The following is a 22801-nucleotide window of genomic DNA, read 5'->3' as shown; positions in this document are numbered from 1 at the left end:
TTATTATGTTCTTATATAAGTGTAAAAAAGTTACAAGGAGGACCATAAAAGCGATGCAAGGCATATTAGTCACAAGAAAAAGAAGAGCGTTTATTGATATCCTAGTTATACACATTCATAAGTCATCTTTTGCATTTATAATAATATACATAAACTTGGGGGGGACAGATCCCGACAAACAGTCGACAAAAGACCCGGTACCTTGTCGAAATACATGTATGTATTCAAGATGGGATGTCTCACGATACCCGGATGTCTCATGACACCACACCGGGACCTCTCGATTGTGAAGCGACCGCGCCTGTGTGTGTATGTGTGTGTAATTTACCACGGCCTGATCACGAGTTGGACTCGCTTTCGCCAGCAGGTACCCTCCCGACGAGAGCAAGTGCTCATTATTGTCAATCTCTGGGTACTGCCAGGACCTCACACACCACACACCCCATCCCCCTTGCTCAAGGGGGGACAGTAACCATTCCTAGCCAACCGAAAGAATCCGGCCTGAGCGGGGCTCGAACCGCCGCCTGTTTGGCCGTAATAAGCCTCGCAGCGCAGCGCTCTACCGATGGGTGTGTGTGTGTGTGTGTGTGTGTGTGTGTGTGCGTGGTGTGGTGTGGTGTGTTGTGTGTGTGTGTGTGTGTGGAGTGATGTGGTGTGGTGTGGTGGTGTGGTGGTGGTGTGTGTGTGTGTGTGTGTGTGTGGAGTGATGTGGTGTGGTGTGGTGGTGTGGTGGTGGTGGTGTGTGTGTGTGTGTGTGTGCACTGTAATCATAGTGGTAAGGCGTCACCATTTTTCAAGCTCTTGTTGACGGACTGTACCAGAAGGGGAACATGCAAACCTTCGACTCGGCAGAAAGATTTCATCTGTTCTCCGAGAGGGCACGAAAGGATGCCGTGAGATCCTGCTGCACTTCTAACAAGCGCTGTTAAGTGTTCTACTGCTGCGCGGTGGAACAAACAGGGCACCTGAGCCTGATTAAGTGTGGGGGGAGGATGAGGGGGAGGGGGTACTTCCACACCATGCAAAGCATGAGGCAATTCCTCGGGAGGTTTCTCAGGGATCAGTTTTCAAACTCACTGATGCTCTCAAACCAAGTGTTCATTTGAGGCTATTTCTTATTTCTAAAAGATTTACAATTTAAAGAACGTGTAGTGTCTCATGCCTAAATATATCTGAGCTTGTGCCTCATGCTTCAATAAATCTGAGTTTGTATAATGCTTAAATAACTTTTGATTTTTGAAGATTCATTTCTTCCCTAAATGTTGGTGCAAGGCATTCTAGGGCCGAAGATTATCTATAATCCACTGTATGTAGTAGTGAACGTTGGTGTATATTCCCTGACCGCCCTGCACGCCGCACACTTTATTACCAAGACTGGTGATGCCGACCACAAATCTTCTTGTTTCCATGTTGTTGGCCAGCACAAGTGGTCCACCTGTAGTGAAAGAGGAACTTTAGAGGCAAAGCAAGCATAACAAAATATTTTGCACGTCTGAATGATGTTTTCTGATTGTTACATTAATGCAAATTGGTTGTTTTACTGTATGCTATTGTATATGTCAATTACTGATGAGCCTCACTGAGTATGTGTATGCAGAGACGAGATTATGTGGTTACCTGAATCTCCTCTGCAGGTGTCTTTGCCCTCCCCGCCAGCACAAAAGGTCATGCGAGGGTCAGGGTAGTCTCTCTTGAGTCTCGACACACAGCGTTCTCCTTCATCGATGGGGAGGAGAACCTGCTGCAGTGTACTTGCTAATTTGGGAGACTCTGGGTCTGTGAGATGGAAAGGGTGCTAAGTGGGGGGATAGAAGTTCTGAAACCTTGGGAGGCAGGACTTATAGTACTTCACATTTTTTTCATGTCAGGTCAAACACTGAAACGAAGCTATGCATCCACGAAGCATGCATCATGCATGTGACCGCACAACTTGACAAGATAGCTAAACTACTTAACTTCAATACATGAAGAGTAAGAAAATTTCAAGGAGGATTTTCTTTTTTTTTCTTTTTTTTTGGGGGGTGGGAGGGAGGGAGGGGGGATTAATCAGTCGATTTGGTGTATTAGGCCAGTTTATGGTTATATGATTTTTTAAGTATTTTTTGTTTGTTTGTTTATCTAGTTTTCAGTTTCATTTATCATCCTAGAGCATGCACACCATTCACTCAACCATTCACACATACATACAATGTACACAGTGTTTTTATTGGGGCCTATCACAAAGCTATATTATTAGGACAAGGGACATGGAAAAAGGGGTATATACATGTATTTAGTATGTATATCTACAATATTGAATTATTACAATGTACACCATACACACAAGCATCCATTACGTTGTCGTACTCAAGCATACATAAAGAAATCACAACCTCCACAAAAAAAACATGAAGTAATTCATAACTCGCTGATCAAGTTGGTCTCCTTCAGGAAAGCCATCAACCTATCGCACACATCCATATGAAGCGAGGGAAAAAGGAGAGATGAGCAGGAGAGAGAGAGAGAGAGAGAGAGAGAGAGAGAGAGAGAGAGAGAGAAAAAAAAAATTATATCTACTCACCTCTGGATACGGAGCCAAAGCCGGCAGCATAGGCAAACTTCCCTTGAAACTCCTCCTCCGAGAAGCCCATGTCCTTCAGAGGGTCGATCGGTAGGCAGATGGGTACCACATGAACTACCAAATGAAAAATTAAAACAGTCAGACATCAACAACCATACGCCCATCAAATTATCCTCAGCAGTGAATATCGATAAATGAAGAGCAAGAGGCTGATTCAGTCCACCGTAAACATTGAGAAATATGCAAAAATAGAGGAAGCTTGGAGGAAGCCAGTTTTTTTTTTTTTTTTTTTTTTGGGGGGGGGGGGGGGGGGGCGGAAGGGTTCAGAAGGAATCACATAATCATGAAACATATCTACTATCAGTATGGACATGCTATATTCTTTTTATTATTGATACTAATTATCACGTTTATATCACAGACACCCATTTCCTGCCGCCAACTTCCCTCACAGGAACGCTCCTCGAGGGATTGAGGCTCACCACCCATCTCTTGCAGACTTCCTTTAACCAGTTCCTATATACACATTCCACCCTAAGGAGCTCCTTCCTCATTCTCTTCCTCCCCTTCCCAGGGAGTAATGGAGACTTACCCACCTCACTTGTAGCCATTTTTCGTTCACCCACTAAGTGGCCGCTGGCAGTTCGCAGTGCTCGTTCCCGGACGACACTAGGCATCGACTTGTCGGAAATCACAAGCATAACCGCCAGTTCATACGAATTTGATTTTTTTTACACAAAACTAATTCATACAAACCACTACCACAGTCTATAAATAAATTAAGAAATAAAATTCATTAAAAAAAAACTTCATAAAAACAACTAATACTAGCCACCAAATTTGATTGGATGAACGCCAGTGTTTGACGGGGTTAATATTTACTTATCTATTCATTTTAGTGGTGCTTTCTATCAACTTATCTACAACCGGTTCATCTATATACCCACTCCGGATATACTTACGGCGGTGCAGAGTGGCGGGGCTGGCCAGCCTGAGCAGCGCGATATCGTTGCACTCTTTGCAGGGCGACTTGTACTGCGGGTGTTCAATGATCTGCTCCACCCGGAGGTCCTGGGGCGGGGGGGCGCACACGTTTAGCTGGCAGTCAATGGCAGAGTCGAGGTTGTGTTCACCCAGCCTCACAACCTCTCTGCAAACACACACGATAGATGAGTGCCTAAAGTCATATTATTATTGTTATTGTATGTGTCATTCACTTGATGGGCACGCGATCGCTAGCCTCACTGAGGCGTCTGGCAGGTAAGCACCGGAACACCTAGTTCTCTCATACAGAGCACCTGTTGAAAATAGTTTTGACTGAAGTATCTAGATAAAACTAGGTATCAAATCACTTCAGTCATTCATTTCGTGTTTTACCCAGCATCCTTTGGTGCGACAGTTGTTACTTCTGGTTTTGACAAGTTTAAACCAGCTTTGGGTTTTAACTGTAACACACTATAAATACTTGCCTGCGCCAGAACGGGCTGGGCCATACCATTAGGCCCCTCCATACAAGTCTACCGGCGCCATTGGCGGAAACGTAAAACACACACACACACACACACACACACACACACACACACACACACACACACACACACACACACAGAGAGAGAGAGAGAGAGAGAGAGAGAGAGAGAGATTTACATAGATTTACATAGAAAATCAGACCACACAGACCCCATGGTCCAGACTTGGTGGTCTGTCCTTAAACCTAAGTGATTTTACATTAATCAGAAGACTCCAAAACGTTGCATTTCTACTCTAGTTGATATCAAGTTGAAGGAAGTGACGGTCGAGCATATTTTTGAAGGAGTCAATCGTGTTACAACGTTGGTGAAGAAAAATTTGGTGCAGTCTGAATTTACTTGTCTACATCTGAGTTTTACGCCATTGTTCCTCGTACGCAAAGTGTCATCGATCATAAACAATGTTGATCTGTCTACATTCGTGAAACCATTAAGTATTTTAAAACATTCGATCAGTTTTCCTCGGAGGCGACGTTTCTCAAGAGAGAACATGTTAAGGGTAGAAAGCCTTTCTTCGTAGGATTTGTTGCGCAAGGAAGGGATCATTTTCGTTGCCCGACGCTGAACACCTTCTAATTTAGCAATATCCTTTGCATGGTGGGGAGACCAAAACTGTACCGCATATTCCAAGTGGGGTCTGACTAAACTGTTGTAGAGCGGGAGTATTACATCTTTATTCTTGAATACAAAGTTTCTTTTAATGAAGCCCAACATTCTGTTCGCTTTATTTGCTGCATCGATGCATTGCTGTGAGAATTTGAGGTTTGACGCGATTTTGACCCCCAAGTCTTTGACGCATTGAACGCTTTTGAGAGAGAGAGAGAGAGAGAGAGAGAGAGAGAGAGAGAGAGAGAGAGAGAGAGAGAGAGAGAGAGAGAGAGAGAGAGAGAGAGAGAGAGAGAGAGAGAGAGAGAGAGAGAGAAAGAGAATGAGAGCTAGAGAGAGAGAGAGAGAGAGAGAGAGAGAGAGAGAGAGAGAGAGAGAGAGAGAGAGAGAGAGAGAGAGAGAGAGAGAGAGAGAGAGAGAGAGAGAGAGAGAGAGAGAGACCAACTTCAATTTGTCAGACTAAGCTGAAAGTCTAAGTAAGCCTTGGAGGCTTTCCCTGTCTTGGTGTGAAAGGACCGAATTACCAACCCTTGTGTCGTCAGTAAATTTAGCAATGAAATTACAGAGTCCAACATCAACGTCATTGATGTAAATCATAAACAGAACTGGGCCAAGAACTGAGCCCTGAGAGACACCACCAGTGACAGGCGCTCACTCTGAGGCAGTTCCATTAATCACCCGCAATGTTATCTGTTGCTCAACCAATTGGAGAGCCATTGGTGAGCTTCACCTTCAATACCTAGTTGTTTGATTTTGTAAGTAATTTATGATGTAGAACTTCATCAAACGCCTTTTGAAATTCCAAATAAACAGTCTCGCCTGACCTCCTCAAAGGGACGGACGTTGACCTCGCTGCCCTACCGGCATCAAACCTTAACCTTGCTTTTCGCCTCGTCTGGTGAAACGACACTTGTTATTTTGTGTGTAAATCGACTCCGTGTGTGTAAATCGACCTGTGTTACATTTTAACGTCACAACTTTTGAAATCCGTTCATCCACGTTTTTAATTAACCGTTACTTAAATAGGCCCGTACGCCTTCTCAGAAATCGAACGACTAACTGTGCTTGTTTACTTGTCTTATTTAGCACCACTCAACCTAATTAATTAACGTCTAACTCAGTGCTGTGACGCGTCTAACTAGTGTTTGAAGTGTTGCGAGGATTACCTTACAGTGAGAGGACTTCCCTGCTACAGCCACGAGCGGTTAAGTTATTAATCGACTTTTTTGTGTTTCCTGTCTTTCCTCAGTAGGATTACAACTACACGACCTAACACAGCACCCAGTGAAAGACAGTGAGCTTCTTGTGTCTAACTAACGTAGAAAATCTGTCACACGTAGAAGTACAAAGCTTGGCCCGTATACCAGCACACCTGTTTTGAAAAGGAGGAAAAGTTTAATCCCCAGAGAATTTTAATCCCGGAGGAAAACACGTGGGGCCCTCACAGACGCCACACTCAAACTCTCCTGCGGACTCGACCGATTTAAAGCCGCCTCCCTTCAGGTGTTGATACAAAATTCATCTTAACTGTAAAGTTCACCGATATATCGTCTTGCAACAGTAAATAAAAAATTAAAAAAAGTAATCATGTCCAACTATTTCAATTGCTGTAATTGTTCAAAGAAATATGCTGCGATTCATTACCAAACCAGCGACGCGATGTGTAGGTACTGTGTCTTAGACCTACGTATTCAGGCACTACAAACAACCAACGAGGATCTACAACGCTCCAATGCGTTACTCTGGGACATCGTGACGTCACACCCTCTTCTTCTTCTTCTTCTTCTTCTCTTCTTCTTGTTCTTCTTCTTCTTCGTCTTCTTGTTCTTCTTCTTCTTCGTCTTCTTCGTCTTCTTCTTCTCCTCTTCACCCTCCACCACCAGCACCGCCATCACCCCTGCCCCTCCCCACCCATCCCACCATCACCACCACCTACTCTTCCTCCTCCTTCCTCTTCCTCACTCTCTTCCGCCCTTCCTCCTCCTCCAACTCTGCCCCTCCTCCACATCATCAACATCCTCCTCTCTACTCCCCCCAGCCAACCCCTTTCCTCTTCCTCCTCCTCCGCCTCTGCCACCTCCTCATACATCCCTTCTCCACCCTCCTCCACATCCTCCTCAACCTCCTCCTCCGCCCCCTCCTCTTCCTCCTCCTCCGCCTCTGTCCCTCCTCAACCTCCTCCTCCTATCCTCTCCAGTCTACTCCTTCCTCCCCTTCCTCCTCCCTCCTCCCCCTCCTCTCCGCATCCTCAACATCCTCCTCTCTGCTCCCCTGCAGTCAACCCCTTCCGCCCTCTTCCTCTCCTCCCCCTTGTCCCTCTCCTCTACCAGCCTCCTAACGCCTCCACGTCCAGTCGCCACCACACTCCCACTCACTACTCATCCATTAGACGCCACAAGACCATTCTTCCTGCTGTGGTCTGCGTAGATCAGACACAGTTTCGGGGCACAGACAAGCTGAAAACATCTGTTAGACTTGTAGGGGACTCGCTGGTTAGAGGTCAATTAACGGAATTCTGCGGCAGGAATACAGAGACGCGGAGGCGTTATTGTATTCAGGAGCCAAACTGGACGACATTACTTCAGCTGTCGATGCTGTCACGGAACTCGAAGGAAGACACAGTTTATTTGATTCACGCGGGGACAAATGACGTTCAGTCTACTCAAACTCAGGCCCTACTATCAAAATACCGTCAGGTCATTCGGCGTTACAAGACCAAGTCCCTCACGTCATTGTCTCTGGAATTCTACCCAGAATCAGCGCTTACGCCGGCTTCAACAGCAAAGCGAGCAACATCAATACTAGTCTGAAGGAAATTTGTGACGACGAAGGCGTGGCGTTTACAAACGCCTGGCACCACTCCTTGAGCGCCCAGACTTGTTTTGGAACGATGGACTACATCTGAATGAGGTTGGATCGGCGCGTTTCGGGAGTCTTCTGGACGAGGCAGTGAAAAGCTTTTCGAAAAGCCTTTCAAAAACGGCGGGCGAGGACGGGGCAAGGCAGCCCTTGATCAACCAACCCGTAGCGTCGGTGCGACTCACAAGAAACTGTGTAACTAACCACGCCTCCGACAAGCGAACTGGTACAACTCGTCACGGCCACATTTCTATCATGTACACAAATGCACGTAGTTTAATACCCAAAAGGACGAAATTAGGGCGTATATTGCAACAGAGAAACCAGATGTGGTAGCCATCACAGAGACTTGGGCCAACTCTACCCATCTAGAATCCGAAATGTCATTCCCTGGTACGAAAGCTTCCACAAAGTCGAAAGCACAAGAAAGGAGGAGGAGTAGTTTGCTACGTAAAAAGTACACTCCCTGCCATAAAATAGACAAACAGGACGTAGAGAAATACGATTCTGTCTATGTGGAAATAACCGCAAATAACAAGAAACTAACACTTGCAACCGTATACAGGCCTCCGAAACAACAGGCAGCCGATGACACTGCCCTCTACGAAGAGATTCACTCTCTAACACAACAGCAAGGAAGCAATTATAATTGGGGACTTTAATTGCCCTAACATTGACTGGGGACTGATGACTGGAGATCAAGAGGGTAACAGGCTTTAGAAATGGTGGAGGATTCGTTCCTCACCAAGTTGTAACTCAACCAACAAGAGAAAACAATCTGCTGGATCTGGTATTAGTAAGCGACCCGACCTCATTCGCTGTACAGTTGGTGAGAAACTTAATGGTGCGATCACCACTTAATCCGTTTTAATATCAACATATGTCACAAACTCGTAGATAATCCATCAGTGATACCAGATTACAAAAAGGAAATTTCAACTTAGCCCGTGCACTGCCCCCCTACGACCTGGGACCAACTTGGCATCACCGACAATACAATCGACAACGCGTGGAACGTCTTCAAAGATAAGCTGTTGCAAGTAGAGAAGGCTACAGTGCCTACGAAATCCAGGCGAGTAAATGGGGCCGTAGATCCACCGTGGATGACCAGAGAAAAAAAAGGGCAGTAAACCTAAAAAAGGAATTATAATTTGATGAAAGAGAATGCTACGGCCGAAGCCAGCACACAGTACCACAACAGCCTCAGAGCTTGTCGCAGCCTTATTCGGAGTAGCAAACGCAACTATGAAAAGCAAATAGCGCGCGAAATCAAAACTAACTCCAAGAAATTCTTCACGTACATAAGATCGAAAAGAAAGTAAAATCAATATTGGTCCCCTGACAGACGAGACTGGATCTGTAACTCAGGACAGTAAACAGATGGCCAGAATTCTCAACAGTAACTTCGCATCCGTATTCACAGTCGAGGACATCGAAACCATTCCCGAGAGCCCCCGCCGAGTGAGATCACGCCGCTGGAAATTGACTCAATATGCGACCAAAAAGTACTTGGACAAACTCGACACGAACAAGTCAACGGGACCCGACAGTTTGTCCCGCGGTTATTAAAAGAGCTTAAACAACAAATACTTCAACCACTCACTAGCATATTCAACCGGTCAGTTCAACTAAACAAGGTCCCGGAAGACTGGAAGATGGCGAACGTAACACCGATTTTCAAAAAGGAGACAAAAGCGTTGCATTAAACTACAGGCCCATAAGTTTGACATCAGTGGCAGGAAAAATACTCGAAAAGATTATTAGAGATAAACTTGTTAAGTTTCTAGAAAACAATAATGTAATCTCCGACACCCAGCATGGCTTCAGAAACAAGCGCTCCTGCCTAACGAATTTATTAGACTTCTTCCAAGGTATATATAAGAACTGGGATGCCCACATCCCCAGTGATGTTATATACCTGGACTTTCAGAAAGCCTTCGACAAGGTACCGCACGAGCGACTCCTAAGAAACTGCACTGAGCGGCATCGGAGCCAATCTGATCGCGTGGATAAGAGATTGGCTCACCGACAGAAAACAACGAGTACTACTCAACGGACAGCCGATTGGCTTCCAGTCACTAGTGGAGTGCCTCAAGGGTCAGTGCTGGGACCCATCCTCTTTATCATATATATCAATGACCTAGAATCAGGACTGAAATCCACAATATCGAAATTTGCAGATGACACCAAGGTGGGTGGAGATGCCCTCACAAAGACCGACTGCGATGGAAATCATTCAGAAAGACCTCAATCACATTATCGAATGGTCGGAAAATGGCAAATGTCTTTAATGTTGACAAATGCAAGTCATGCAAAGTCATTGGGTCCCAAAATAGTAACAACACATACATAAGGAATTGTAGACCTCTGAAAGCGATGAAGGAGGAAAAGGATCTTGGAGTCACTATCAGCAGTGACCTGAAACACGCGAATCTCTGTAAAAGAGCATACAACAAGGCCAACATTATGCTCGGGTTCATAGCGAGGAACTTCGAGTGTAAAACACCAGACGTGATGCTATCCTTGTATAATTCCATGGTAAGACCGCACCTCGAGTATGCAGTGCAGTTCTGGTCTCCAAATTACAGAAAGGACATTGCTTTACTGGAAAGGATTCAACGACGCGCCACAAAGATGATTCCACTTAAGGGCTCAACCTTACGAGGAAAGGCTCAATCGACTCAATATCTTTACATTGGAGAAAAGACGCCTACGAGGTGATATGATTCAAGTCTTCAAGTATCTAAAAAAGTTCAATAACGTCGATTACTCCAAATTCTTTGAACTGCAAACCAACTCAAGAACTAGAAATAACGGTTTACCCATTCAGTCGAGTCGATGTAACACAGACATTGGAAGGAGTTTCTTTTCAAACCGAGTCATCCGCCACTGGAACAATCTTCCCTCAGAAGTAGTAAATGCGAATACCATCAACTCCTTCAAATATAGAATCGACCGTCATTTCGCTGCGTCAGGAGTAAACTGAATAACGAGGGGCTTCCATCTGGCGGTCGAGCAGATTAAATCACCCAAGCGGGCGACCTCGTAATGAGCCAATAGGCTTTCTGTTGCCTGCATTTCCATGTTTCCATGTTTCCATGTCCAGGATTTGGTTACATCATAAACTGAGAAGAGGTCATTATAAAAAGTGGATAGGGTAGATAAACAAGATCTCTTGTTTCGAAAGCTCTGTTGTGAATCCTTGATAAGTAAGTAATTTTTAAGGTAGCACAACTTTGTCTCTGTGTTCTCGAGTAGTTTGCCTACAACTTAATTTAGACTAATATGTTTGTAATTCCCCGATACTTTTGCCTCCTTTCTTCAGAATCGGTGTAACGTTAGCCATCTTCCAATCAAAAGGGACTACGCTTTTAAGCAAGGACATTAAATAAAGAAGAGAGGATTGAGTACCTCACTTATGTTGTGACCGGCAACCAGGGCCATCTCTGTCCCTATCAGGCAGCCCATAAACAACGAGGGGGGACGATAAACCAAGGACGAGGAGGAAACATGACATGACCAATATAAGGAGGAGGATGCTGAATGGTCAGCGTGCGGGCGCGGTATCCTGGGGCACGGGTTCAGGTCCCGCCCGCCGCTACAAGCTGACTATTTTCAATCATCGTCAAGTGGCTTAAAAGCTACCTACATGAAATCCTGAAGACCTTTTATCAACCCGGACTCCAGCGAAACTCTCTACAGTGGAGTAACAATGAGTTCCGGGGGTACCATGAGCCAAACAAGATGGCGTTACTATAAACATTTGCCTGCGCCATGAACGGGCTGGGGCCGGCCAGCAGACCCTATCAAAATAGCCTACCGGTGCAACAGGCCGAACATAAAAAAAAAGTCATAACACCAGGCCTAAACAGAGGCAGACCGCCCATAAACCACGAAGGGAAAAGACAAACAACGGACAAGGAGGAAACAAAACATGATCAGTGTCTTACAAAACAAGTAAGGTGCAAGCACACATGGCCAGTAGGCGTGGCTAGACAAAAGATGTGGCAAGCAGCACCCATTCTCATCAGCTGAAAAATGAAGTGGGTTGACGACAAATGTTAAAAGCAAATAACAGAGCAGAAAAGTGAAAGTGGGTGTGTTGTCGGAGATTATGACGAGTAGCAGAAAAGTAACATGGATGGTCACTGAAAAAATAAGTTTGGCCAATGAGCGTCGATAAGAAATACAGGCGATTGGTTATGTGGAAAAATAGGCGTGACAAATGTTATCAGCCCGTCCCAAAGCTAAGAAATGAGTTGGGTAGAACTAGTGAGTTTAGCAGAACTCATCTCGCTCCTCCAACGAGCGGATGCAGACTCACCAGCCTAGCTATGGCTGTGCTGATCATCTTAATCGTGAGTAGAAATGCGAGACTCTAGGGCAAGCAGCGACCGTGTACATTATCGGCCTGCAGATTTAGAGCGGAGGAAATGTGTGGTAGTATTACTTGTGCAGTGATTGCTTCGTTTTGGTGTTAGGATTTGAGTGAGATGGAGAGCCACTGCCTGTGATGCGACTTGTGCTTGTGTGACTTTTATAGGGTACAGGTAACTTCAATGTAAGAATTTTGATTGCGTGTCTTTGTTGTATTAATATGATTTATGACGTCGTTATCATATGTTTTGTCCACTGCTGACGTGCCATAATTAGTGTCTTTTGCTACCGAGACGTACCATTATGAGTGGAGTGTTATTTTCATTAACTTAAAATAAATCCAAAATATTTTTTTTTCCCTTGTTTAATCACAGGACCCAATGTTCATATCAACTTGAAACCGGGTCACGTTACCAAGGATACGACACGGTAAGGTTGTTTCAAGCTTGATGTAGCGGGTTTCTAGTGTGTCAGTATCCGCCAGTTACGGAAGAGTAGAGGCAAAAGTGGACCTAAAGGGAGAAACCACACAACTTTGTTATTTATTTAAGTAGTTTAGGATATACACTATCTTGTCCTGAACTTTCATTTGTTTCAAGGGATTGGAGTGCATAAAGGACTTCATCGGTAGTCATTTCAAAATTGGGATCAGTATGAAATGAATTTTTATCAATACAGTTGTTATCGTTGATGACGGTGTAACGGCGGGTAAATCGGTCGCCACTGGATACCGAGAAAAATAATTAATCAACGTGTTCCCAATGAGTTGGTTCGCAGTTACTAAGTTACCTGCACTGTCATTTAGAGTCCAATTTCACTTGTGCTCTCCATTTTGTTGTTTATATAATTGAAAAGACTTCGAATTAATTTTACGGTAATGTTTTCTTCACACCTATGCTTTGCCTGATATACTTTTTCTTTCACTCGTCTTATTTTCGGGAGAGTTTTGCACTTGCTTTTCCCTGCATGTGTAGACCAATCTTCACTCCTGAAGAAAATGTTTGATTTTTCTATTAAACCACAGTTGACTGTATTAGTGTTTATGCCTTCTGGCGTATTGTAAATGTTTCACACTTATCCCTAAGGGATCCTCAGTCATCACCTCGCCCAAATAGTACAGGTCAGTATCCAGTTCTCCAGATCTATCAAAAGTGTTTGAGTGACTACTTGCTAAACCTCTATCTTGTTTCTGGAATGTTAATAACTTGTTATCAGACACCCAATTTAAAAAAAAACGAGTTCCTCTGATGCACACTTGACCTTGGTGCATCAGGTTCAAGCTTCTCGGGATGATGGGTCAGAGACGAGGTTTGTTTCTCTTGCTTTCTCCTCTACATACGATTTAAGTCACCATAACCCATAAGGCACTACTTTTTAAACTTTTGTCAATGGGTATAAATGGCTCATTTTATAATATTCTATCTGACTTCTTTTTATTTAACAAGCACCAACGAGCTACCATTAATGGATATTTTAGTCATTTACTCAGGTGAACCGGGTCTTCCTGAGTGTGTGTGTGTGTGTGTGTGTGTGTGTGTGTGTGTGTGTGTGTGTGTGTGTGTAATTCACCAAGGCCTGATCACGAGTTGGACTCGCTTTCGCCAGCAGGTGCACTCCCGACACGAGCAAGTGCTCATTATCGTCGGTCTCTGGGCACTGCCAGGACCTCACACACCACACACCCCATCCCCCTTGCTCAAGGAGGGACAGTAACCACTCCTAGTCAACGGAAAGAATCCGGCCTGAGCGGGGCTCGAACCGCCGCCTGTTTGGCCGTGAAGCCGTGCAGCGCGGCGCTCTAGCCGATTGAGCTACCGGAGCGCTGTGTGTGTGTGTGTGTGTGTGTGTGTGTGTGTGTGTGTGTGTGTGTGTCGTGGCAATTATTCCACAATTCATCTGGGACGCTCGAAGGAACTATTGGGACTCCCTTTACACTGGTCCTCCTAGAACAGTGGTTACATAAGAACATAAGAACATAAGAACGTAGGAGTCTGCAAGAGGCCGGTAGGCCTGTACAAGGCAGCTCCTTTGAACCTAAGCTCCCGTGTATCATGTCCATGAATTTATCTAATCTATTTTTGAATGTAACAATTGTATGGCACTCACCACATGACTGCTAAGCCTATTCCACTCATCGACAACCCTGTTAGTAAACCAATTTTTGCCTATGTCCCTGTTGAATCTGAATTTATCCCGTTTAAACCCATTACTTCGTGTCCTACTCGGTTCTCTTATCAACAAAACCTTATGAATATCTCCCTTATTAAAACCCTTCATCCATTTATAAACCTCGATCATGTCTCCACGCACCCTTCGCCTTTCTAGAGATTGCAAGTTTAACTGTTTGAGTCTTTCCTCGTATGACAAGTTTCTCAACCCCTGAATCATATTAAGTCATCCTCCTCTGCACTGATTCTATCATTTTGATATCCATTCTATAGTAAGGTGACCAGAACTGAGCCGCATAGTCAAGATGAGGTCTAACTAATGCTAAATATAGTTAGAGGAAGACTTCGGCGCTTCTGTTGCTTACGCTCCTTGAAATAAATCCCAGTACCCTATTAGCTCGATTTCTAGCTTGAATGCATTGTGCCCTTGGACGGAGATCAGAGCTCACTAAGACCCCTAAATTTCTCTCGCACCCAGACCTGCTTATGAGAGTGTCATTTAAGCAATAGTTGTGAGAGGGGTTGTTCCTACCTACACTTAGAATACTGCACTTCTCTACGTTGAACTCCATCTGCCATTTATCCGCCCAGTCATACAATCTGTTTAGTTCATCCTGGAGAATACTAGTGTCCTGATCCGACTCAATTACTCTACCGATCTTGGTATCATCTGCAAACTTACTGACATCACTACTAATTCCTGTATCTAAGTCATTGATATAAATAATAAACAAAAGTGGACCAAATACCGAACCTTGTGGGACTCCACTCGTAACACATCCCCAGTTAAATCTTTTACCATTGATTTGCACTCTTTGCTTCCTATTGCTAAGCCACGCCTTGACCCAGTTCAAAACTTTACCCTCTACTCCGTGAGTCTGTAATTTAAGCAACTCTCGTTGATGAGGAACTTTGTCAAACTCTTTACTAAAATCAAGATAGATTACATCATAATTTTCATCTCTGTCTACTGCCTTAAATACTTTATTGTAGAAGGACAAGAGATTGGTGAGGCATGACCTACCTTTCGTGAACCCATGCTGCGAGTCGTGAATTAAGCTGTGTTTCTCTAGATGATCCCGAATGTTCCTGGCTATTATGGACTCCAGCATCTTGCCTATAACCAATGTTAAGCTAATTGGGCGATAGTTTGAAGCAGCTGACCTGTCCCCCTTTTTGAAAATCGGCGTCACATTAGCTACTTTCCATAGGCTGGGCACATAACCAGTATTTACCGACATCTTAAAGATGTCGGTTAGTGGGTCACTGAGTACATCACCTAATTCCTTTAATACCCTTGGAAATATCCCGTCAGGACCTGGCGACTTATTCTTCTTAAGCTTATCTATCTCATCCTGATCTATTTGTCTGGTAATGATTATATCCCTCAATTTATCGCCATCCCCGCCCTCGTACACCTGAACCCTTTCCGGAATAGTCGTTCGATCCTCTTGTGTAAATACTGAAAGGAAGTAGTCGTTCAACAATGTGCTCATATTTTCGTAATTTTCGACTAGCTCCCCTGTGTTTGTTTTCAGCGGTCCAATTTTCTCCCGTGTTTTTGTTCTATACATCTGAAAGAAGCCTTTAGGATTACTTTTCTCCTCATTTGCTACTTTGATCTCATAATTCCTTTTTGCTATCCTGGTGTTCTTCTTCACTAATCTAGATAGTTCGACATACCGGCCCCTGAGATGTGTTTCACCATTCTTTATTTTCTGATAAATTCCCTTCTTTAACCCTATCTCGTGTTTTAGTCCACGAGTCATCCACTTAGGGTCATTGTTTTCTTTTCTAAGTGTTCGCTGTGGTATATGCTGTCCTTGCCCCTCTACTATTACTCTAACTAAATTATTGTAAGACATTTCTACCTGGTTCTCTTGGCTCTCCAACCCACAGTTCTGGACTTCATGAATTCCTAAATTATCCCAGTTTACCCCTTCAAGATGTCTTCGAAGCCCCTCGTAATTTGCTCTTCTAAAATCTGGCACTAACACTGGGTTTGGTTCGCGGGTTACCGCCCAGTCTAAGCTAAAACGAACCGTTCTGTGGTCACTATTTCCTAACTCTCCGCCCACCTCCAGCTCATGTAGCAAGTTTCCATTATTAGTTAGGACTAAGTCTAATATGTTATCTCCTCTGGTAGGCTCAGTAACTACCTGCTTAAGGAAATTATCTTGTATAACTTCAAGAAAATCCTCGGTTTCCAGGTCACCCACTAGGTCTTTCCAGTCTATATTCCTATAATTAAAGTCCCCCATTACGCAGACATTTTTACTCCTACTCGCCCTGCCAATCTCCTGTAGTAATATACTCGTGTCCTGCCTGTTAAGGTTGGGTGGCCTGTACATAACTCCTAGAGTTAGTTTGTCTTTTCCTTTGTAAACGTCCACCCAAACTGATTCTGAATCCATGATAGTTTTGACTGAAGTGTTAACTAAACATTTAAGTGAGTCTTTAACATATAGCGCAACTCCACCACCCTTTCTGCCCCTTCTGTCTTTGTGAAACATCTGATAACCCGTTATTTCAAATTCCGATCTAAAATTTCTATTGGCAGTGTCTATCCATGTCTCAGTGATCGCTATTATGTCAAAATTTTCTGATCAAGCTTCACCCCTTAGTAAGTCTATTTTGTTTCTGAGGCTCCTGCTGCTGGAAGAGGAGGAAGCGTGGCTTGTTGGTGCTGTACTAACTAATAAGTCTACCTGGGCGGCCATAGGCGGATCCAGGGGGGGGGCCACGGGGCCATGGCCCCCCCCAAACGCTCTGAGAGTATGTTTTGGCCCCCCCCAAAGAAATTCGTTACAGATACTGTCAGCCTCCCTCAATCATATACATATCATGTAGAACTCGATAGTCGATACTGCATCGCTCTACTACATAAAACAAAATCCAATTCTATGGCCTCAATGCACAAGCGAATCGGAATTAAGCGCTGAGAAGGAAGGCCTCTTCGGCCAATCAGCGATTAGGGAAAATACCAAGGTTGAGCTTCAGCAAGGACTTCTAAATATAGAATTTACTCAGGGCGTGCGCTGTCGAATCTTTAGCCCATAAACCTCGGGCTAGGGGTCTATTGTCACTCTCCCAGCGCGCGAGCGATACTGCAAATTTTTGGAAAAATAGGTGTTGTTCACCAATGCCCTGTGTGGTAATTTCAAACGAAAACATAATAGTTTTTACTGCTATCTCATCGCCAATCCTTCCTCCTCTGCTCCTCATGATGAAAGATATTGGAAGTGTCTAGGTTGAACCACGGCAGAGATATGATGTTGGGAAGAGGTACCATTTTCGGCCAAGCCGAGCGCACTTGTTCGTGCGGGTGCTGTTGACCTGGGCCTTGGTCTCCTGCCTCGCCCCGCGCCATCACACAGTACGTAGGCATCCTTTCCTACCAGCTCGATTATTCATATTAGGCTACATATTTCGTATGTTTGACTCTCATAAAAAATACGATGTGATTATTGTGATTCTTATATGTTATATATTAATATATGCTTAATAAAGACCAAAAGTATTCTGGATCTAATTCTTGAGTTATGCCCCTGAAAAGCACAATGCAATCCGATGTGACTTAATTCCATGTGTACAGTCCGTCGTCGATGAACAGTTGGCCCCCCCCCAAAACTCAAGGCTGGATCCGCCCTTGTGGGCGGCGAGAGTCGCAACCCTATTCTGTAACTCTATGATCCTCTGATCATCCTTCTGAGTCTTAACGCAGAACCTACAAACGTCCTTGGAAAGAAAGTACTGCTTGGCCATGCAAAGGCCACACCCAGAACAACGCTTGAGGGACGTCATGGTGAAGATATGGGCGAGGCAAGACAAAAATAATTTGGCGCGTTAGGATAATAACAAAAGTCCGCAGCTGCGGTGAGGTCGTCAGGTCAAATATCTTGGGAAAAACGTGTATCTAGGAAAACAAACCAGCAGCTGCTGTCAGGTCGCAGTCAGGTCAACTCCCCGGGGAAAAGGGTGTGGCTCGGAAAAAAGGCGCGGTTATTTCTACCTACCAAGACAAAACACGTGCCTATATTATTATACTGAGAAATCACTTACGTAAATAAGATAAAACTGTGTTCACACAAAAAACAATATAAAACCGTGTAGCACTCGGTTAGCGTGAAAGTGTTGAAGTTGGTGTAGGTGTGGGAAGCTTAATACACGTGGCCTAGAACTAACTGTGGATCACTATCTAACTAGGTAAATACTAAATCAGAACACTTAGCGGTCTGTAGTATGCAGTAGTCCTCCTGATTATGTAGTCCTCCAGCACAGCACAAGCTCCCAGCACAGAACGCCTCAAAGCACACCACAAAAACAGCACAAAAACAGAGGAAAAAGGCTAGTTGGCACCACACAGCAGCGGAGCAAAAGTCAACGTCTTAACCGTGGGAAGGTCAGAGGCGCCGAACCCTAACGAAAACCTCCGCACAGTAGCCGAATTCCTCAAGTATAAAGAGTATATTAATTTTGGATAATACAAAGAATGGATTCCATTTTAATTCATAAAAAATATTAAAGAAAATTTGATTAAAATTCAATTGCAAAATTGCAATGTCTTTCAGGAGGATCTTCGCCGAACCCCTAAGACTGGCTCGCCGAACCCAGGTTAAGAACCACTGTCCTAGAAGGATGAGTGAACCGATGGAAATCATGACCTTCACCCTTATCTAGGATGCTGCGCCAGTTGTAAATGGTAATCCAAAACAAATCATTATATGTTCTTTATATATAATGTGTTGAGCATAGTATCACTGCAGACTGAAAATGCTCTCGTATTAAAAGCAAGGCGTAGAAAGAAAAAAAAACACATTCAAAACCCTGGTCACTTCTGATCATGGGTAGATAACAATACGCTACATGCTGAATAGATCTCTCAGTTATTTTCTTCAACCTCCTAAGAAAATAACTATAAAGAACACCAAATGAGACTCACAGGATTGTCCTTACGAAGCAGTGAGCGGCAGTGAGCACGTAGCGGTCGTTGATGAGGACGCCTCCACAGAACCATACGAATCTGGCATTCGGGGATGCTGCTGCAAACAGAAAAGGAACTGCAGATTCTGATTCGAAAAGATAGTTGTGCAGATGAATATCAAGGGAAATGTGGCCAAGTGAGACTCCAGTCAACTTTATTTTACTCTTCCAAAACTTTGCTAAGTAAGGGAAGAAGTCAGAGACATCTTTCTGCATATGGAAGAAAGTGCCATTCAGGAAAATGACGTTTCTGCCAACGATGTGTGGCATTCATCACGTGGAGAGAACACAGTGAAAACAGATTATAAGAAGCAGGATCTGATTATCCTTGGGAAGGAAGAGCTCCGCACCAGTAACGCCGTGTGTTTCTTCCCTTTCGTCCAGAATAATTGTTAGAGGAAACATTATTGGCCTGTGTGCCTTTAAGTTTGTTAAGGGTGCAGGGTTGCGAGCCACCGCTCTTGTAAGAAGATAAAGGGATCTGGACAGTGGGTCTGGCCGTGAGACACATCCTAATGTGGTTTTATGTGTATGACTATGAAAGTGGGAGAGAAGGCAGGGTCCATCAGTTCTGAGGGAAGGATAGGGCTGGCATCAGAATGCAAAAAGAAAGAGAAACTGAGGCATGCTGTGAACCTTAATAGGACTTTGTTACCTAGACGTACACTTAGCTTTAAATTAGTTGAATGTTATTTAAAGTGCAGGCGCTTGCGTTCGTCGTGGTTTGATCAAACGTAATCCACCCCTTTCTTCCATTCACCGGATTATTTGACCATTTTATCAGTGAACTGTTTCAGTATTAATATTTTTAAGGGAACACTATCCCAATGTTATTCGTGTTTGATATCATGGTCCAGCATAGCGGGCAGCTTGGCAAACATTAACAGCAGACAGATTGGCAAACAGTTTCAAATAACAGACCACCAAGGGACCAGGCAAGATTTGAGGATACAAGAAATCTATGTGATCCTGAAGTATTTCTCACACATCCACACACAACATTCAGGAACCCGTCGCCTTTCCCATCAACACTTACCTCTGCCCCCGAGCAGTGCCATCCAGGGCCAAGCCAGCAGGTCAGCGTCTTCACCATCAATGATTTTATCAGTGAGACCCGTCACCCCGCACCGACTGGGCAAGAGGTCACGCCCCGAGGAAGTGGCCACAGGGTTAGTCGATGTGGAGATTGGGGAAGTTCTGCCACAGCACACCAACGGCAAGTTGTTCGCAAAAGAACAAACCGACCTGTCGTGTGAAAAAAATATTAATGTCGGAGTCACTGGTGAAGATTCAGTTTTTACTATAAGGATAAGGACTAACATTGATTCTTGAGCAGCGTGGAATCTAGGGTAAGAAATTGGATATCATGGCTCTGCCAACTCCAATAAATGCTCGGTATTGAGTGACCAATTTGACGAACATTTACCTTCGCAAAGTTTGCAGAGCATTCGGGGTAGGCGTGTTGCCCCTCAGTGAGTGTAGGAGTTGCCGCAGCGGTGGGCAGTTTCTGATGCTGGTGCACCGCCCTGCCAGCCCGTTGGCATCGGTACAACCTGCAGAAGGGAGCAAGGAAATATTGATTACAACACATTTGTGATGCATGACAAGATCTTGTAGAGGTATGGTTTGTACAAACACATTGTAGGGATACAAATGCTTTTCATTCTCATGATATGAAGATGGGAATGGGGCCTCGTGCCTGTCAGCCCGAGTTGGCACAGGCTTCCCCAGCCACTCACCACTGCCTTCCTGAGCCCGGCTACACGTCGCCACCACCAGCACCACCATGAGTGTTGCCGCCACGTTCAGGCGACCCATCCTGTAGATGAAAAAACATGTACAGTAATTAGCGAGTTCAACAAAGTCATTTAGGCAACACGTTAGTGTAGGAATTTGTCAATCAAGAGATGCATACTCCTGGACGAGGCCCCGGCATGTTAACCACTCAGCCACCGCCTCCCTAGGTTTAGAGCAAGAAAGAATACCACTACGTAGTACTCTCTTAATCCTGGTTTGGAGAAGAGATGGTGTTGCACAGATTAAAATTCAGTTCGAAGATCACGAATGTTGCACTGTTAATGAAGAGAAAATTATACGAGCTATCAAGACAACTCTTTGGGTCGTCACTGCAAATAGGGATGGACATTGGAACATTTCTGGTCCCCTCCCCAGATGGAGACTCAGAGGCTGAGGGAAGGGGCGGGGTTCATTATCATTTAGTTGCAATTTTCAAACAAGCTTTGGGGGATATGGCGAGTGTTACCGCCAGAAGGCGGAACGAATGATTGGTGGAAGGTACACGTACCTGATCGTCTTCTTCTCCAGCTCTGGTGCAAGACTGGCACTGGCTTTTTTATTGCTTATTATTGTTTTATACTTTTAGAGGATTCTTGTTCGAATCACTTGCTATGTGTAAGTACTTGCCGTAACTACTTGCTTCTCAAAATGAGAGCAGGCAACTTGCCCACTTGACTTGACCCTCTACTTGTCCCGTGTAAACGAGCCCTACAGGAGAGATTGTTCTTTAACCCGAGACACTTTTAGCTCTAAAAGGGAGGTGAATGCTTGCCACAGGCAACCCTACGACATGCCACAAAAGACACTGAGCCTACCTTGAGCAGTGTTCTTTTTCCAACGTTACGGCTGCACAGTCTTCACACTACGACCCACTCCGCTGCTGAACTGTGGCGGACTGGACTGGTCTGGTCCCGGTGAGGTGTGGGTACTGGCTCTCATCATTCAGAGGAGCTTTGTGACGTCATACTTGCTTTGGCTTGGCGAGCCAAGACGTTGCGTACGACATCTTGTTTCGGTCCCAAATCAGCCTGGCAAGCAAAAGCACAGTTTTAAACAGCCCGGAAAAAGTTTCATTTAAGCCGAAATAAATCCACACATCACGTGACCCAAGGAAAAGAGTGGAAGAGAGCGAATACCCAGACGTGGTAGATGTAAAGGGTAGACGCTATGGGTGGGCTGCCAGCCGACTGCCCAGGCCCCGTCTACCCAGTTGAATATGGCCCAAAACGCTCCTCCTCCTCTTCCTCCTCCTCCTCCTCCTCCTCCTCCTCCTTACTCCTCCACCAAAAATCGAATCAACCGTCATTTCGTTGCATCAGGAGTGAACTGAATACGAAGTGCTTTCATCTGCTCTGCGGGCACCAAGTGATTGTCGTGCAGATTACATCACCAGAGAAGGCAACCTCGTAATGAGTCAATAAGCTTTATGTTGCCTGTATTTCCATGTTTCCATGTTTCCTCCCTTCTTCCACACCCCTCCTCCTCCTTCTTTCCTCGGTAATGTCTCTGACCCTCACCTGACAGCAACTTTCTCTTTTCTTCATTCCCTCGTCCTCCCCGTGGCCTGCGCATCTTTTACGCCCCTCTATACCACCCTCGATTACCCTCACTCCCCTCATCCATTTATCTCGGAGGGAAGATAGAGAAAACAATATCAAAAACAGCAACAAAAACAATGATGATTACGGCGACGATGACGCCACCGACAGAAATTAATAACAACACAAGAACAAGAACAACAATCATCATCATCATCATCATCATCGTCATCACCATCATCATCACCATCATCATCACCAGATCAATCGAAGGATGGAGTATAATCGTAACGGCATGAAGTGTGGAGCTATGTCATTAAGTTCTCCTTTGCTATACCCTTCAGTTACAAAGTGTTATTGACAAAAGTATACTTGATTTCATTT

General features: G+C 44.6%; 1 protein-coding gene across 2 annotated transcripts; it reads right to left on the bottom strand.

The window, feature by feature from the left end:
* Positions 1-76: 76 nt before the first annotated feature.
* On the bottom strand, positions 77-22162 carry LOC126998436 (phenoloxidase-activating factor 3-like). 2 transcript variants are annotated; one of them, XM_050860119.1, is made up of 10 exons: positions 22016-22162; positions 21695-21907; positions 20822-20901; positions 20509-20635; positions 20119-20327; positions 19042-19138; positions 3523-3710; positions 2561-2674; positions 1618-1776; positions 77-1435 (listed from the first exon to the last, which is right to left on the bottom strand). In XM_050860119.1, the coding sequence occupies exons 3-10, from the start codon at positions 20898-20900 to the stop codon at positions 1278-1280; spliced, it is 1131 nt and encodes a 376-aa protein (XP_050716076.1). In that variant the 5' UTR covers position 20901; positions 21695-21907; positions 22016-22162; the 3' UTR covers positions 77-1277. The 2 variants fall into 2 exon arrangements, with proteins under 2 accessions (XP_050716076.1, XP_050716075.1); XM_050860118.1 differs by having other exon boundaries at positions 19042-19141; positions 22016-22161.
* Positions 22163-22801: the final 639 nt, after the last annotated feature.

This window comes from Eriocheir sinensis, chromosome 14 (genome assembly GCF_024679095.1).
Source record: "Eriocheir sinensis breed Jianghai 21 chromosome 14, ASM2467909v1, whole genome shotgun sequence".
NCBI classification, from domain to species: domain Eukaryota; kingdom Metazoa; phylum Arthropoda; class Malacostraca; order Decapoda; family Varunidae; genus Eriocheir; species Eriocheir sinensis.
The sequence above is the reverse complement of the archived record's forward strand: the minus strand, read 5'-3'. Positions and strand labels throughout refer to the sequence as shown.

Coding starts and splice junctions, on each gene's coding strand:
- LOC126998436 (XM_050860118.1), bottom strand. CDS start 20,900: ATGGGTCGCCTGAACGTGGCGGCAACACTCATGGTGGTGCTGGTGGTG. Junction 20,636..20,821: donor CCGGGCTCAGGAAGGCAGTG/GTGAGTGGCTGG, acceptor TCCCTTCTGCAG/GTTGTACCGATGCCAACGGG. Junction 20,328..20,508: donor GCTCTGCAAACTTTGCGAAG/GTAAATGTTCGT, acceptor TTCACACGACAG/GTCGGTTTGTTCTTTTGCGA.